The 19,627-nt window shown below is 39.1% G+C and overlaps 1 protein-coding gene across 2 annotated transcripts in view; it reads right to left on the reverse strand.

The window, feature by feature from the left end:
- Positions 1 to 19,627, reverse strand: part of LOC126203483 (bleomycin hydrolase) — a 104,814-nt gene that overhangs the window by 4,820 nt on the left and 80,367 nt on the right. For both annotated transcript variants that reach the window (XM_049937806.1, XM_049937805.1), the window contains exons 7-8: positions 14,918 to 15,144; positions 3,888 to 4,008 (exon numbers count right to left, since the gene is read on the reverse strand). In XM_049937806.1, coding sequence (XP_049793763.1) covers positions 3,888 to 4,008; positions 14,918 to 15,144 — 348 coding nt within the window. The remainder of the gene's footprint in view (positions 1 to 3,887; positions 4,009 to 14,917; positions 15,145 to 19,627) is intronic.

Consider the following 19,627-nt stretch of genomic DNA (forward strand, 5'->3'; position numbering starts at 1 on the left):
AAAATAAAACTGCTAATACTTGTCTCAGGTTGATGATACAATTATGAAAGTTTTGTGAAAACTAGACACTACTGCACAGAAAGTGCCAGAGAAAACTTAACAGTAATTCGTGCATCAACAGGAAGGACTATGCGTGATGCCTAGAAGAATTTTCACTGCCAGGATCATAGGTGAAGTCAATGAATGAAACCAAACCTTCCACTCAATTTCTCATGGGTCAATCTGGTGATGAAACTGAAAACAGCTGGCAGAAAGCAGAAATATTAAATATTATACTTAAAAATGTATCCACATATGAGTAAACTACCGTATCAATGCTGGATTACTGATGAGACTCACAAATTAAATATTTCAATATTAGCAGCCATGTTATTGAAAAACATTTAAGACTACTTAAGGCCAACAAAGAACCAATCCCTCATGGAGTTCCACTTATATTTCATATTGAATACAATGTAAAATTAGCTGTTACCACAAATTGTGTTTATCAACAATATTTCGTGCAGCATATGGACCTGCGTGACTAGAAAAGAACTTAATTTGTGTCATTCCTGTTTGCACAAAGGATAGAATGTTGAATGCACATAATTACCGATCAATATTGTTGATGTCAGACTATATTGTAAGCTCACACACTTGTGATGTTTCTAGAAATACAAGCTCTCGGCACAGATTCGAGAAAAACACAGCTTGCTTTATTCATACACAATAGATGCAGGTGAACAAGTAAATTCTGTCTTCTTAGATTTCCATAATGTGTTTGAACCTGTGCTACATCATCAACTACCAACCGATGTATGATTACATGGATTATCTTCTCAGATATGTGGTTATCACAGGGAATATTTCAATAATCGAATCTAGAATAGAATTGGATGGTGAATGTTCCACAGAAATGAACGCAACATGGTGCACCCAAAGAAACCATAACAGGCCCTTATGTTTTCAATACACACAAATGATGTATCAAAGAGGATCAGCAGCATTATAAGACTGTTTGTTGACGACACTGTCATGTACAGAAAGTTTCATCATGGGTTGATCATTAGGAAGATAGATAGTTGCAGACGACTTGGGCAAATATTGGATTAGAAGATTCGTGGTCAGCATCTTGACCATACCACATGGTACATGTACAAGACTTAGATTTGTTGGAGGGGGCTCTAGGAAACTGCATACAAGGTACTAGTGCCACCAGTTCTAGACTATTGGTCCAGTAATTGAATCACATAGGCACAACAGCAGTCGTTGAATTAATCCACAGATGTGTGGCTAGAATAGCAACAGGTTGGTATAGCCCATATGATGATGTTACGGAAATGGTAATCGTTGGAAGAAGTTCTCACAAAACACTGTTAGGTAAATTAAGAAAACCTATATTTGAAAATATCCGCACACTCATTATGCTACCACCATTGTACATCTCGAGAAGGGATTGTGAGAATAAGATGAGAGAGATTAAAGCACATTCAGAGGCAATTAGTCATTTTACGTTACTCAATACACCATATAGCAGAAATGCTGAGTCGCAGATAGTCACAACAAAAAAACCGTCAGAAAATGACCTTTCAGCCAATAAGTCTCTTGTCCAAGATATCTGTCTCAAACGAAGGTCTTGTTGGCTGGAAGCTTCTTATCTGACAGTCTTTTGGTTGTGCCCATCTGCGACTCAGCATCTCTGCTATATGGTAACAACTATCCTTTTATAATAATGTCACATTCCATCCTGGATTTTCCACTGTTGATAATATTGGTAACGTATCCTCCACCAAGTGTGGAGCAGTGGCTTACGGAGTATATATATGTATATGCAGATGTATGGGAGACCGCTGTAGAGGAGGCATACCAACATGGGCAGCATCTAACAACAATGTTTTTTGATAGTAAAAAGACATTTCCTCAAGTTAACAGTATATCTCGTGGGAACATTTAAAGTATGTCAACTGCGATCAACAGCAAGTTGTCTGTAATGATAAATCTTGTGGAGTGTTATTTTTTTTGTGGACAACTTCTCCATTTTCTGGAATGAGTTTCTCCATTTTCTGTTCCACTTCTATTTCTACATCACTCTCTCACGAATTACAGCTGACCCTGAAGAGACTGGAAGAATAGTCTGCTGGAAAATATTGCACTTTTCTCTTCTGAAAAATAGCCAACCAATTTTCTGTACCTAGTACTGTGATCTCCATTACCTTTTAGTAGTGCTTTAAACTACTGACACTTTGTTGTGAATTATTCAGCAATCTATCACAAGGATTTGAATAGTTTCACCAGGGAGGGGCATTTCTTTGCGTCTCTTTGCAGCTTTGGATCTGGACTTAAGTAAACAGATGGTGCCACAGTGAAAACTGACAAGTTACAGTACGGATGGGAATCAATTCTGTGGTGTATTTTATATACTCATATCTCCTTGTTATGTCAGATGCCTTTATTCAGTGAAAGCTTCTTGCACAAGTGATTTTCTGATTAGAACCTTTCTGTCAGACTTCTCCTACATATTCAATATAATTCGTTCTCTTTTTCTTCTTCTTTAAAATATTGTTAAAATGTTAAGTAAAACCATATGTTTGGTTGTCCTCCTTAGTTGACAAGGCCATTTGAATGCAAAATATTTAACCAACTTACCAACTTACTTTCTTATTATAATAAAAAATGAAAAGATGGTTACTGTGTTTCCCTCTGACAGTACACCTAACCGGTATAACTGAAATATTTGCCTGGGTCAGAAAATGTCTGTACCATCCCTCCACACAATGCTTACTTTTTTGAAGATTTTACTCAATAGAACACCAGAGCTAATGGTCCCAAGTGGCCCCCAGACACACACACACACACACACACACACACACACACACACACACACACACACACACACACACAGAGAGAGAGAGAGAGAGAGAGAGAGAGAGAGAGAGAGCAAAATAATAGGATTGGAATGTTGCTCCAGTGAACTTGCCCTGGTACAGGCAGCAAAAGAGTTAGTGTGCCACATGGTGAGGTGGAGCAGTGAACTGGGGTTTGGACATGAGTGGGGGTGTGCTTGACAGATTGAGTGATTGTATGGAAGGTATGAGAAAAGGGGTGGAGGTGGGTGTAGAAGGAGAGGATAGTGTTAGTGGAGATTACGACCAGGAGGATTGCAGGATTGAAGAATATGTTATAAGGACATCTCCCATTGCTGCAATTCAGAAGAGACCTTGGTACTGCAAGAGGTGTAGGATCAAGACTGCACAAGTTGTGAAGCAATTGTTGAATTCAAGCATGATACATTCTGCTACTGGGTAGTCAACATTGCTCTTGGCCACAGTTTAGTGATGGTCATTCTTCAGAGTTGGACAGCTGATAATCACGTCCATATTTCAAAGATTGGGCAAAGATTACATTATGACTGATTCCACAGGTGCCCCTGCCTATAATAAGATGGGATATGCTTGAGGTGGTTGGGAAATATGATATCCTGGGTTGATGTGTAGGACAGGTCTCACACCTGCGTTTTTCACATTTCGCAGAGGTGTGACCCATGTAGCAGTGTGTGGAAGGAATGGCAGCTGTTGAAACCACCAACATCAACAGTACCTACATTTCCACAGCTGCTGTGCCTTCCACATAAAAAAATCCCTCCCTTATAGGCTATGTTGCTGTTTTTACAACTCAAGAGTCTGTACACCAAGCAAGAGTGCATCAGTACTTACTGAACTCGTTGCATTCACAGAACATAAGATTTCGGGAATACTATTGGTATTTTAGTGAAACTGTCACCAAATCTAAAATATAACCACACATGTGATCCTTTTCACAATTTTATACCAAATAATCCTTCATTGCTGTTCATACCACTCTTAACATTTGATTAGAGCTTACCAGTACCCTGTATGACAGATACTCACACCAACTGAGACAGCTGTGAAGGCCATTGCATGATTCATTACACCCTCTCCATACACGAGTCTATCAGCCTTTGAGAGCCCCACAGTAACATCGACACCAAAAACTAATTTGTAATCGTGTCTGCAACAAAAATAAGACAGTTAGTTCCTTCTGTATTTTAATGTTATAGGCAAGATAGTCACAAGCATCTTGAACAGCACAAAGATATGCATAAATAAATATAATGTATACAGAGAAAGTGTGTCTGAATTTTGTTCTGTGAAACTGTATAAAGAGAAAGTCGTTAATGAGTGGTTTAGCTGAAAATGCATGAAACTCAGACAAAATACACTGAGTCTTTCTCCCTCTTTTCAGTCAAAAATTAGCAAGCTGTCCACCTATATGTAACATTATCAACATAGAACATAAATGTGCCTGTGCCTTGATCACCAAACAGTAGTAGTTCTGAGCAATGAAATGGTTTGCACAACAATGTTATAATTAGTGCCAAAACTTGAATGAATACATACCCTTGGACATAAATTAACTAACAAAATAATATCAGTACAATAGACAGATAATATTAGTAACCAGCTGTTTAGCACTCGCTGCAGGATATAGGTGTCCAAAGACTTTTCCACACATTACAATAATCAGATATACATATCCATGTTGGTCCTGCACGATTTTCAATTTCCAAGACAAATAACAGTTAAACGTAGAAACAGAAGATTCCATATCAACAATGAAGAATACATAAATGTATGAGCTCCTAAATGAAAAATATTTTATAGCATAAAGGTTTCCATAAATTATTGCAACCATAATAGATAGAAGTTTAGATAAGAAATGGCCATCCATCTGACATGGGAATGGCCCAATCTGTCATGTCAAAACATGCCCTGAAATATTTTATTGCCATTTGGCTGGAACTGTAAACCACTACTAGAGTTATAGTGGACTGTGCTTGAGCAACATGGCAGGCATGTATCCTCAGTTGATGGTGCATCAGTAAACAGATAACATGACATGGAGTGATCATAATTTGTTAAGTGAAGCTTAGTTTTTGTTGATAGTTTCTTTGGAGCAATTGTCCACAGTTACTCTTCACACAAATTTGCAATTCATTTAATATTGATGATAATTACCAGCTGATTTTGTGGTAGTGTAAGTGTTAAGAATGAGGATAATGCTAAGCAGTGTGCAAACCCAGTTTTGCTAAATAAAATCTATTATCTGTATAAATGCAAGAAAGACTTGCATGAAATAATAAATAAGCACCAAAATGAAACATGTGAAACTGAAAGAAAAATTATCTGAAAGACGTATTGTACAAGGTGACCACAAAGTCCCATTAATAACCAACATAACACCTAAACTTGAATAAATAACATGAACAATAGTTCTTTAGAGGAGTTTTCTCCATACAAACCATGTACAGCTGCTCTTGATAGGAATGCACCATTACCAAGTAAGATCTACAAGACTGGGCTGTGTGTGTGTGTGTGTGTGTGTGTGTGTGTGTGTGTGTCACATTAAAAATGTTTGTTTCGCTTTATGTGAGGACTGACACGAAACAAACATTTCTAAATGTGGCACAAACATCACTAATAACATGTATCTGATAATGACCTAAGGCCAAAACTGATAGTATGTAATTTATATACATGCTTCATTAAACAAATAAAACTAACAGCCTATGGTGGTTAAAATTGTTCCATCATTTGGCCAATACACTGAGGATGTTGACATGTACACGTGACATTCGTCAAGTGTCACATCACTTTATTGTGAGAACTGGGTAATAAACGAGGAACAGTTTCATCGCCACTAAAATACACATCACTCAAAAATTATCATAAGAACTGTGCTACAGGAATTGTTATAAAGTTATGTAACATTAAATACTGCCTTGATTTACTTTCCTATGTTACTCATTTTTGTAAGAATTACATACGCTAGAGTTTAGCTGTCAATATGAACTGCCTCTTACTCAAAAGTTCTCGTGTTTGAAATTTGCTTGTGCCACTTGGAATATTAGAACAACATGGCAGTGCTTTGCTCTATTGTCATGGCCAAACTCACACTAGGCAGGAAGGGCTGTACAAACCTCTGTCATGAGCTGTTCTTCATGCGAGGAGGGGAAAAAAAATTAGTAACTTTAACAACTTAAAAAAAAACACTTACAGTGCATCTTAGTAACTAAAAATTTGACAGTGCATTTCTTTCGTTGTATTCTTCCTGCATAAAAAATTACAGGGTGGGCTTGGACATGTTTAACTGGACCACTCCCTTGTGAGTTGTACACCAGCTTGCATACCACGTACTACAATATTTGGAAAATTCTTGAATACTGTCCAGTTAAAATATATACTTAGTCAAGAAATGACTATTTCAAATAGTTTTGTTAATCTGAGAAGGTTCCCAATGCCTAACCAGCATATTTCAATGGAGTATTTGACTATAACATTGAACCAAAAACGTAATAGAAATGTGTCTAAAATGACTCTAACGATAAACCATGCTACGTATACTGACTTATAATTAAAAAGGTGACACCAGCTAATGAAAATGCAAAGGCAGAAAATCCTGTGGATTTGTTCGTATCTTGGGAATATAATACTGATACTACAATGCTGAGCTTATGTAGGAGAGAAGTGGAGAGCACACAAAATAAGTTGGCCTATGTCTGCACAGATAGTACGGTAGAGGAAGGGAAGGGTCAACAGGAGCGGTGGTCGCTCTGGTCTGGATAGGTACTGTGGTTCAAAAGCTTAATTATGCACACAACTTATATCTCACATAATGTATAAGCTACAGCTAGTGAATCTCCTTTTATTGTATCAACAGGTTATGTCAGTACTATCAACAATTCGAGAAATATTAATGTTCAATGTCAATAATTTTCCACTAAAGTTCTAAACAAGTAGTAGTCACATAAATAAATGATCAATTCAAAGCAAAGCAGGATATAATACCACAGGAGATAACGTTGCTTGTTACGACACTTGACATAAAATAGTGTGTTTACATTTTGCGGTGTGCACTGCAGCTGTAGCAGTTATAAAGCTAAGTACTGACAAACTTATTTGTGCTCTGTAATACAGTTATTAAATTTAATAGATTTCAGCGGTGTAGCATGCCGTTTGTGGCGAAATAAAGACTTAATAAACTTTTGTAATCGTTCGCTCGCTGTGTTTTTTAGTTTTCAGTGCATTGAAGTTGTTTAGTAAATTTCGTGCTTTAGTTTTCAATTGATGTTTATTATTGTTTCTAGTGAAATATTTCAGTAAAATTTTCATTCAGTGTTTTAACTTCGCTTAGTGTTACAGTGGCTGTTTGAACTTTTTGGTTTTGGCCAGTAATTTTGTGAAGTTTTGTTGGTATTGGTTTTGGCTGTGTTGTAGTAGTATTAATACACATAGTTGCTTTCTTAGTAGGCAGAGAATTTCGAGACCATTGTTAGTTCTTAAATAGTCCTACTGGTGTAACTGAACTTTTTTAATGTAGATATATAGTTTTTTTTTCCCCCCCAGCAACTGTAAAATTTTACCATGAGTGAGAAGTGTGGGCTCTGTCGTAGGTTTGTGACTAGTGGATTACGGTGTGGGATTTGTTCAAAGTATTTTCATTGGGGGGAATGCAGTGGGGAAGCCAGTGGTCATTTTAGTGAGATCCACTCCTGGGAATGCAGACACTGTAGTAGAAACAAGTTGATAGAGGAGCAGGAGCGTAAGATCTGTGCCCTTCAGGTGCAGTTACAACGTGCAAAAGAGGAACTAGATAGGTTGAGGAGGGTGAAGGGTGGTGGGGAATGGGAACTGGCAGTTGGCAAGAAGGCAGCTAGGAAGAGGAGGTATTCAGATAGTTTTATTTTGCATACATGCAATAGATATGACCAGTTGTCAGAGTTGAGTGGAGAGGAGCCTTGTGTAGCTGTAGATGTAGGGAACTTGCAGCAGTCCTCAGCAATTAAGAGGCCTAGGTTAGTTGCACAGTGTGGCAGAAAGAAGGTTCTACTTCTTGGTAGTCCGCGCGGTAGAGGTGTGGGCCAGCAGTTGCAGGAAGTGTTGGGGAGTGAGTACCAGGTCACCAGCATTGTGAAGCCTAGTGCAGGGTTGGTTCAGGTGACTGAAAGCATAGGGGAGTTCTGTAAGAATTTTACGAAGGAGCATCAGGTAGTGATAGTGGGTGGAGCAGGGAACAGTCTCGATAGGGACGGGGAATATGATGTCGGTGGTGACTTGGTTCAGATAGCTATTCAAACTAGTGGCACTAATGCACATTTCGTGCAACTGTTTCAGCATCATGATTAGCCTCACCTTAAAGCGGCTGTTAGTCGCGTTAACGTGGGGCTGGGAAGGGCACTGTTGGCAGAGGACATGGATCACATTTCTGTGGTGCCAGTTGGGTCTATCAGTAGATCGGGTTTCACTAGGCATGGCCTGCACCTCAATAGGTAGGGGAAGGGGAGGCTGGCTAAACTTATAGGTGACAGTGTAGGGGGGGGGGGGGGTGGCGATGGTGGTGGTGGTGGTGGTGGTGGTGTCACTCATGGAAAAATTCCTGTAGTAGTTGGTGTTAGAGCTGCACCTTTTTTAGATTGAAGTCAGCTGATAGATATACCTGCTTAAAGAAGTCCCTCTAACTAAGGGCTCACCTTCAGAGGATGTAATGCTTCCAAGTAAAGAAGGAATTTGCATATTTCATCAAAATATAAGAGGTATTAGAGACAAAGTTAGTGAACTGCTAATAGATGTTGACTCTGAAATTATTGGTATATTATAGGTTCCCTAACTCTGACTTCAGAGCATTTCTGATCAAGCTAGAGACGGTTCTTGAGTCACTATGTAGGAAGTACCAGAAAGTAGCTATATGTGGTGACTTCAATATTAATTTTGTATATGATTGTGCAAGAAAAAGGATGTTGGTAGATCTCCTAAATTCATATGATCTGATGCAAACTGTGTTTTTTCCAACTAGGGTGCAGGGGAACAGTAGCACAGTCATAGACAATATTTTTATTCATTCTTCATTACTAGATGGGCATTCTGTTAGTAAAAGCGTGAATGGCCTTTCAAACCATGATGCACAAATTTTAACACTATAAGGATTTTGTACTCAAACCAATGTCACATATAATTACAAACTATGTACGAAAGTTAATCCAACAGCAATAGAGAGTTTTTTAAAACTAGTCAAGGAACAAGAGTGGTAGGATGTTTTTAGTGCCGATAACATAGATGATAAATACAATGCTTTCCACAACACATTTCTCATGCTCTTTGAGAGCTGCTTTCCATTAGAACATTCTAAATGGGGTACTAGCAGTAATGGGCACCCCGGGTGGCTGACTAGTGGGGCAAGGATAGCCCATTACAAACAGAATTGTAAGGTGCTTAAAAATGTTATTAGGAAGGCAAAGAGTATGTGGTATGCAAATAGACTAGCTAATTCACAGGATAAAATTAAAACTATGTGGTCAGTTGTGAAGGAAGTGTCTGGTCAGCAGCACAAGATTGACGATATAAAATCAGTTCGCAGTAAAAATATTTCTGTTACTGATAAATCAGATATATGTACAGTATTTAACAATCATTTTCTGAGCATTGCTTGAGAATTAAATAAAAATTTAGTTTCTACAGCAAATCATAAAACTTTCTTGGAAAATGCCTTTCAGAGATTGATGTCTGAAATACTCCTCTGTGATACAGACAAGAGGGAGATTGAGTCAATAATTAAATTACTGAAGACTAAGGACTCTACTCTCATGGTTATGATGGAGTGTCTAGCAGAATATTAAAGTACTGTGCTGCACATGTTAGCCCTGTATTTAGCCATATTTGTAATTTTTCCTTTAGGAATGGTCAGTTTCCTGAGCAATTAAAGTACTCAGTAGTAAAGCCGCTTTATAAAAAGGGAGAAAGGGATAATGTAGACAATTTTAGACCTATTTCTATGGCATCAGTGTTTGCAAAAGTTATTTAAAAGGCTGTGTATGTAAGGATAATTGATCATTTTATATCATACTATTTGCTGTCAAATGTACAGTTCGGCTTTAGAAGTCGTTTAACAACTGAAAATGCTATATTCTCTTTCGTCTGAGAGATACTGGATGGGCTAAACAAAAAGTTTCGAACGCTTGGCGTATTTTTTGATTTAACTAAGGCATTTGATTGTGTTGATCACAAAATATTGCTCCAGAAGTTGGACCAGTACGGAATATGGGGAGTAGCTCACAATTAGTTCACCTCTTACTTTAGCAACAGGCAGCAAAAGCTCATCATTCACAATGTTGATAACGGCTGTGATGTGGGATCTGAGTGGGGTACTGTCAAGTGGGGGGTGCCCCAGGGATCAGTGTTGGGGCCACTCATGTTCCTTATTTATATAAATGATATGCCCTCTAGTATTACGAGTAACTCTAAAATATTTCTGTTTGCTGATGACACTAGCTTGGTAGTAAAGGATGTTGTGTGCAACATTGGCTCAGTTTCAAATAGTGCAGTACATGACATCAAGTTCATGGCTTGTAGAAAATAAACTAACGTTAAATCACAGTAAGACTCAGTTTTTACAGTTTCTAACACACAATTCAACAAAACCTGACGTTTTAATTTCACAGAACGGGCATATGATTAGTGAAACTGAACAGTTCAAATTTCTAGGTGTTCAGATAGACAGTAAGCTGTCGTGGAAAGCCCACGTTCAGGATCTTGTTCAAAGACTTAATACTGCCATTTTTACTATTCGAACAGTATCAAAAGTGAGTGATACTTCGACACGAAAATTAGTCTACTATGCTTATTTTCATTTGATTATGTCATATGGTATTATATCTTGGGGTAACTCTTCCCATTCTACAAAGATATTTTTGGCTCAGAAACGGGCGGTTCGGGCAATAAGTGGTGCGAGTTCACGAACCTCTTGTCGACATCTGTTCATGAGTCTGGGTATTTTGACATTGGCCTCTCAATACGTATATTCCTTATTGTCGTTTCTTGTTACCAATATTAGTTTATTCCCAAGAATAAGTAGCTTTCACTTGGTTAATATTCGGCAGAAATCAAACCTGCATTTGGATCGGCCTTGCTCAACTCTTGTGCAAAAAGGTGTGCAGTATACTGCTGCATCCATTTTCAATAAGCCGCCACTCGAATTCAAAAATCTTAGCAGTAATCCACGCGCTTTCAAATCGAAACTGAACAGTTTCCTCATGGGTCACTCCTTCTATTCTGTCGAGGAGTTCCTTGAAAAATTAAGCTGATTTTTATTGTATTGCTGATAGCGTTTACTTAAACTTATGGACTGACCTTTTTCAGGTTCATGAACATTTATTTTTATCTGTTATTGCTTTTATGTTGTAATTTCATGTACTGACACGTTCCATGACCTTGGAGATTTGCTCCTCAATTTGGTCCTACGGAACTTGACGTGTAAATAAATAAATAAAATAAATAAATAGAACATGTGTCACTTGGAAATTGTGTGTCAGTCCCCTGACAACCTATTTGGCAATATTAACTGCAAGTAAAATTTTCTTTCCCTTCTTCTGCATCTTTCTGAAGTAGTGAGGCCTTGAGAAATATTCGGAGCTATGATTTTTGTTTAGAATAGGTATTAGCTCCTGCAACCCTCTCGAGGCAAGTTTTTAATGAATGAAAATTATTTTTGGGAGTGTAGTGTAATTGGGTGGATAAAAGGTCCACTTACCAAGTGGTGTCAGGAAAAAACACATACCTTTATAGGTATGTTCTCCTGTCACTTCTTGGTGAGTACATTTTTTATCCATCCAGTTACACTATATGTGTTTGCCTCTTCCCACATACATTTAATGGCATCCCATATACACAACTTTCCCTTTATCTGCCATGTGTGGGAACTGCAGTGCCATGCTATGCAGGAAAGAGACAGTGACGAGAATGCTTGAAGTGTGCAGGTCGGTAGGTGACTGAGATGAACTGAGGGGTGGACTCTTCCTGCACTCAGAATGAAGATGCATTTCTGCACAGGGGCCTAGTTATTTTGTGCGAGCTCTATGTGTACTTTCAAGATATAAAAAATAAATTTAATGAAAAAAAAACTGTCAAGGTCAAGTTATGAAATGAAAAGACTACAAGAAAGTAATTCAAGATTATGTTACAGTAACAGTTTACTAAACTCAAACTAATTACTCAGTACTCCCTAACAAGTTTCGCAGTTAAAATTTCTTGCTTCCTACTTGCAATCTGTGGCAGACTTAAGCAAACAGTTTTAGTATTTAATTTGTTTCTCTCCAAGACGTTTCACAGTTCCGCAAGTTTCTTCTTGTGGTGTGTGTGTGTGTGTGTGTGTGTGTGTGTGTGTGTGTGTGTGGGCACGCGTGTGCACTTTGTAATGGGCTGGTAGTCAAACAGTACCAAATACTTACTAGTTCACAATTTAGTTACTACTTTTAGGGCCTTTTAAAAACAAAGATAAAATACCAATTAAAGAAAAAGAATTAACTTAAACTGAAATACAGGCCAAATATGGAAATATAAAGTGTCATCTTCTTTTCAAAGTTCTCTTCTACATGTAGGAGTATATATTATATTGTCAATAAAGAGCAGCAAAGAATTAGCTCAGGGCACAAAGAGTTGAGATTCGCGATTAAACCTAGTAAAAATTAAGCCAAAACCAACACCAGCATAAACTGTGTTACAAACAGAACTGGCACTATTTTTAATCATCCCTAACAGTTGAGAGAGGAAGGGGTACGGGTGTGGGGGGTGCGTCCGTAACAAGCACTGCACTAAACTACTACAGTATGTCGCACGGCATATGTTCCCATATGTGATGCCAATTTTTCACATACCCGTATTCCCAGACTGTCTGCAATAGGTTGTCCTTTGTATCCCCAATGCCTGGGCTTTAATGTATAAGTTTTTTCAACATTAAATAAATTGATTTTCAGGGAGCAATTGAAAGTTTGTGTTTTTGTGCCACTGTGGCAATTTTTCCAAGATTGTTCTACTTTTTTATTTAATCCGCAATATCTTTTCGTATCTGAGAAAAGAAGGAAGGCAACCACAGATTGTCGGAAGCACCAGTTATACTTCTCACAATTCCAACAATATACTTATATGTTGGCATAAGAGTCAATTCAGTTGTGGTTTATTGCATCTTCTGTCCATTTGCCTTAGCAAAAACTGAGCTGCAACTCACTCATTCCACATAATGTCACACAGAAGTTTATCAGAAATCTATTAAGCACATAAACTGATAAGATTTCAGGTGAATCAGGTCTTCATTTTTCCCTTCACTACGAGCTACTACATTTATCAGTTTTCAAAGATCTGGCAATTTACTCTTGATGTGATTTTGTCAGTACAAGAAGTATTTTATTTGCAAATTTCTGAATTACTTCTACTGACTTCACGATAACAGACACAGGGCTAAAATATATTAGTCTCATTCATCTACAGAACTGTGTCTGCCTTAGGGCAACCCAGTACTCAGTTGCTGAACGCAATCTACAATGTGACCCCCCCACCCCCAATCAGCAATTTGGATATTCCTACCCTGAAGTATGGAGGTGGGAACTCACCTTCCAAAACATCCTCGCATGTTCACACCCTCCCAGACCTAATCGCCATTAATATATCCCCACCCTCTTTCTTCATTGTACTTTTTATTACATATTCTTCTTTTTATGTCCTAATTCTTAATTACCCTATTTGTTTCTGTTCTTGCTAATCTCTCATTACTTCTCACTCTATCCTTATCATCCGCAGCCCGAAGCTGGCACAGTGCTCACCAACCTTTCTCCTCTACCCCACTCTTTCTGATGCCTCTCCCGTCATCTTTGTCTACCTTTGTCCTCTCCAAAGTGGGTCCTTCATCCTGGAGTTTGAGTGACCTCCCTTCCTTTTAAACTTCTCTGGCCTATTCATCTCTCTTCCTTGAGTATAGAATATTAGTTAACTAGGAAGCATGTCAATGTACTCAGATATGTCCAGTCCTACAAATTTCATCTCCTGACGGTAAGGACTGGCCAGCAGGTTTGTCTGATAATTTATAAATGTCTCTTCCTCTGTTATATTTAGTAAAAATCACTCACTGAACGCTAAAGGCATTTAGCCATCAAGAGGCACATAAATGAGACTAAAAACTTTACTAGCTTTTGGACAAATCAAATGCTTCTGAACTTTCATTACCACAACTTCCTCTGTTATGCTATGTTACATTTGGAGATTGCGTTACTAAGAAACACTCCTAACATATGACTTTTGTCACTTAAATATGTCACACAAATGGAATTGTTTCCATCTGGAACGTCAATTTGTGATGCTTGCGGTATTGGTCACCGTACGGTAGGTCCCACATGTATGCCGCCGATCACACTGTCACGTTTCCTACGGCTGCCACCATGGTGTGAGGGCACTGCCACGAATGCTTACACCACTGCCAATGATATGCACGCATCCCCTCTCCAGAGCTCCAGCAGTGGGTCTCCTTAAGTTCAAACATCAAACAATGGAAATCCGGGACAGAATGTAACAATACTGTGAAAAGAAAAGTTGCTACTCACCATATAGCGGAGATGCTGAGCCGCAGATAGGCACAGCAAAAAAACTGTCACAAATATAGCTTTTGGCCAGGCAGGCCTTCATCAAAATTAGATACACACTGACGCAAACGCAACTCACACACGAGACTGCAGTCTCAGGCACCTGAGGCCACACTGCGAGCAGCAGCATCAGTGCATGATGGGAGTGGTGACTGGGTGGGGGTAGGAGGAGGCTGGGGCAGGGAGGAGGAGGAATAGTAGGGTACGGGTGGGGAGCATGCAGAGACGAGGTGGAGAGGGAGGATAGCAGAAAAGGAGAGAAGTAAAAAGAATGGGTGCAATGGAGGAATGAGGGCTATAAAAGCATCACAGATATATGTTCATTGTTTTCACAGATGTCTTGGTATTCTCATCTCTCTAATCCCATTGCAACAACATGATCTGAAGTGAATTGAAAAGTGAATGAATTTCATCCAGAGTAACATAAGATAATTAGGAATAAATTATCAAAGAACTCACATGTCTAGGTCTCCAATTCCCAATTTCGATGCAAAGCGTTTTGCAATTTCACAACCAAACCAGACAGGATCACCAGCACGAATTGAATCTGCACATAATTTCATGAGGAGTTCCACTGGTTGGTTATTGTAGATTATGCGGCGGCCTCCAACCATATTACCCAAGAAATCAACAGTATATGCTTTACCGTAAGGACTTGTAGATCGAGGATCTGTTACTAAGCACACCTATGAAAAACACAAGAGTAGAAACAGTTACTTACAACAATAAACAATGGAAAATACAGGAATACAATGGAAATATTATGATATGGATAGTTGCTACTTACCATGATACAGTGGTGATTCTGAGCCACAGACTGGCACAACAAAAAGACTGTCAAACAAGTATGCTTTTGGCCAAAAGGGCCCTCATCAGAAATAGACAACATCTACACACACTCAAATGCAATTTACACACATGATCACATTCTCAATGCTGCCAAAGCCAGACGTCGATGAAGGCCTTTTTGGCTGCAAGCTTACTTGTTCGAACAGTCCATTTGTTAAGACTATCTGCGACTCAGTATTTCCACTGTATGGTGAGTACCAACTATTCTTTTCACAATATCACAAAAATCACATAACTGATAGACTGCAAGGCCACAATACGGCACAACTTCATTTGTTATTAATTTTCTTTCTTTGAAAGTTGTGCCTACAAAAAAAACACATCACTTTATGGATGTCAGGTGAAGAGTCGATGTACGATTCAAATAATTAACAGCATTATATATATCTCGACAAAACATGTCCTGTGTAAATTCTACACTGAGTAGTTTGCCAAATGGTTGCTTGAATATTCATCCAGATGGGCACACATGCCTGCACAAGACGTGCTACGTGCTACTCTGAGATTCCCGCAGGACGTCTGACATATTTGTGGATTAGCACTGAAGAAGGTGGATCCATTGCCCAGCTAGGCCACTCAAATTATGTGAATGTGTAGTGTCTGTTCTTTCGGACGTGTCCAAAAGAACAGACACCACACAGAATCCGCAGCTGTTATACACTATATGTAAATTGAAGGTGGAGAGGAGAAGAAAGGAAACGAAAGAAAAGGAAAAGAAAGGGAGGGGATTATTGCTGTCAGCTGCATCAGAACATTACATGGAATCAGCAGTGATGAGTGAAAATGTGCACATATTTGTGCATCTGCAGCACCAGTGCAAATGCACAAATACGTCCGACCTCCTGTGAGAATCACAGAGAGCAAATATGGAGGAAATGGACAGGGATTGCAGATATGTGGCACTCTATGGGAATGTGGATACTCTGTGAGGCGTGCCCGGACAGTCTATGCAGTTGTGATAATGCTTGTCCCGGATGGTGCAGTGGTTAATGCACCTGCCTACTAAGCAGGAGGTCCTGGGTTCGAATCCCAGACACACACACACACACACACACACACACACACACACACACACACACACACACACACACACACACACACACAAAGTTTTCTTTATTACTATTTTTGTTTGACAGATGCAAACTTTTTTTGTATTAAATCAATCTCAAAGAGGTGGTTTCTTATCAAAGTGTATATCAATATGATTCCTGCTCACATGACAAGATGCGATAGTCTTGCTCGTTTACCTTTGAATGTACTAGACCTCAGAGTTTATAAAAACTATAAAACAGATAAGTTACTCCATTTTATGTCCGAAGTTGGCACTGTACACAAGCAGATGCATTTAATTGGTGGCTGTTAGCTACTAAATGTGATTTATTGCGCTATAAATTGAATCTGTGGTTTTATTTCATTTTATGTTGCTGTAACACACTCTAATTTCCCACAGTTCTGAAGAGGCTCCCATCTGACGAACAAAACCGGTAATAAAGGAAATTACCTGCGACTTGTGGCTGCTCCACAATTTTATTTCTTACAGTTGCTGTACCCCCTGCAGGTGATGCCTACTCTCACTAAATTCAGTCTGTTCAAATTTTGCAACAGTATTAAAAAGATGGCAGGGGTGGGGACAAGATGACGGTAAAATTACACTGCTCTCCTAAAAACATTACCTTACCTAAGTACAGTCCATGTCGACGAAGGAGTTTGTGTGTACTGTAACAGATAGTGATACTGAAACTGCCAGCAGGGATACCCAAGCCAAACAGGCTTTAAACAAACAGCCAGACAATCCTAAACTTATTACCTTCAGTAGGGCAGAAGTCTTGTGCTGCAGTAAATGCAACTGTCTCAGTAAAGGCAAAACACAAGCATATCATGAGGCTCAGAATTAAGTGCTACAACATCTAAAGCCTTAGCTATGGGTTGGCCACTCTGTTACTCAGATAATACACAAAGTACAATCGGATGGAAAAATATGACAACGACCCATGCATGGAAAGGACAAGAGAACTGAAATTGCAAAGAGATTAAATACTGCTGAACAGAATGCTGAGAGACTCCAATTTAAAGAAATGGAACATTAAAAAAGTATGGAAAGAAAGTCATTGGAGAAACAAAGGAACTTTTCTGCTTGTGTTCTGTATATGTGTGGATGGATATGTGTGTGTGTGTGTGTGTGTGCGCGAGTGTATACCCGTCCTTTTTTCCCCCTAAGGTAAGTCTTTCCGCTCCCGGGATTGGAATGACTCCTTATCCTCTCCCTTAAAACCCACATCCTTTCGTCTTTCCCTCTCCTTCCCTCTTTCCTGATGAGGCAACAGTTTGTTGCGAAAGCTTGAATTCTGTGTGTATGTTTGTGTTTGTTTGTGTGTCTGTCGACCTGCCAGCACTTTCATTTGGTAAGTCACATCATCTTTGTTTTTAGATATATTTTTCCTAAAAGGAACTAAAGAACTTGATATGTACATAACTTTTAGTGGTGGTGTATAGAAAATATGGGCTAATTAATAAAGACAGTAATTTTAGTATGTTTTAAAAATGCAACCAGAGATGATTAAATTAGATGCAGTACGATACCCGATAAACATACTAAATAATTAGTATGTGGGCACGACAACCAACAAGCTGTCTGTCCACACGAATGGTCACTGACAAACTGTGGCAAAAAAAAAAAACAACAACAACAACAACAACAACAACTGGACCACCCTGTTGCTAAGTACGCTGCCCAACATGATGTTCTTAATGCTAATGACTGCTTCATGATCTGCACCATCCGGATCCTTCCCACCAACACCAGCTTTTCTGAACTGTGCAGGTGGGAATTCTCTCTGCAATACATCTTGCATTCCCGTAACCCTCCAGGTCTCAATCTTCGTTAGTCCTTGTCCTCACCTATCTACCTTCTTCCCTGTTCCCATTCCAGCACTACACAGCCTTCCATTCCACTGATGCACCCAGTCTTTTTATCCTCTCCTATTTCGCTACCTCCCCCCCCCCCCCCCAGCCCTCCTCTAATCTCCTCACTGCATCTAGCTGCCTTACCCTCTCTCCACCTTGTCTTCTCCTCCCTGCAAAAGCCTCTTCCTTACCCTGATCTGGTTGTCACTCCCATCATGCACTGCTGTTCTGGCTTCAGCTAGCTGACTGGCCGTGTGTGTGTGTGTGTGTGTGTGTGTGAGAGAGAGAGAGAGAGAGAGAGAGAGAGAGAGAGAGAGAGAGAGTCAGTCATTTTGTTGTGCCTATCTGACTCAGAATCTCCACTATATGGTGAGTAGCAACTATCATTTTCATAATATTGTTACTAAATAATTACTATGGATTCAACAGATACAGACACCTGTAGAAGTACAGCAGCATAAGATAAGGTTTTGTAAGGTTCCTCATCTGTGAGTAGACTACACTTCCTAAGGAAATTTTGATGTACAAAGAAGTCCAACAATATATCACATGTGCTTTTTTAAATATACTTATTAAATTCATTAAAAGAGGCTGGAAGCAACATGTACGTCATTGCTGCTGTTGCTGATGTTGGTTGTGGTACTGTTGTTTTTCTGGTGTTATGCCCAAAGATGGGTTTGATGCAACTCTTTCACACTAGTCTAACCTATGCGAGCTGCTTCTCCTCTGAATAACTTCTGCAAACTACATCCATCTGAACCTGCTTACTGTATTCATGCCTTGTCTACAATTCCTCCTTCGGCCAAAAATACACTTCCCTCCACTACCAAACTGACAATACCTTGATGCCCGAGGCACTATTCCATTGACTGATCCCTGCATTCAGTCAAGTTGTGCCACAGATTTCTTTTTTCCTCAGTCCAATTCAGTACCTCTTCATTAGTTACTCCGTCTATCCAAGCTGTAGTACTCTTCTGCAGCATTGCATCTAAAAAGCTTCTATTCTCTTCCTCTCAGAACTGCTTACTGTCCATATTTCCTTCCATACAAGGCACACTCCAGACATATACCTTCGGAAAAGGATTCCTGGTGCATACATTTATACAAGATGTTAAAAAATCCCTATTTTTCAGCAATGCTTTTCTTACTACATCCATGCTACATGTTTTATTCTCTCTGCTTTGTCCACGGTCAGTTACTTCACTGCTCTAATAACGAATGTCATCTGCTACTTTAGTGTGTCAGTTCTTAATCTCATTCCCTCAATATAACTTGATTTAATTACACTACATTCAATTACCTTCATTTTGCTTTTGTCAAACTCTTATAAGCTCTTTTTACAACATTACCCATTCTGTCCAACTGCTCTTCCAAGTCCTTTGTTTGTGTGACAGAATTACAATGTTGTTGGCAAAT

This window comes from Schistocerca nitens, chromosome 9, assembly GCF_023898315.1.
Source record: "Schistocerca nitens isolate TAMUIC-IGC-003100 chromosome 9, iqSchNite1.1, whole genome shotgun sequence".
Lineage (NCBI taxonomy): Eukaryota > Metazoa > Arthropoda > Insecta > Orthoptera > Acrididae > Schistocerca > Schistocerca nitens.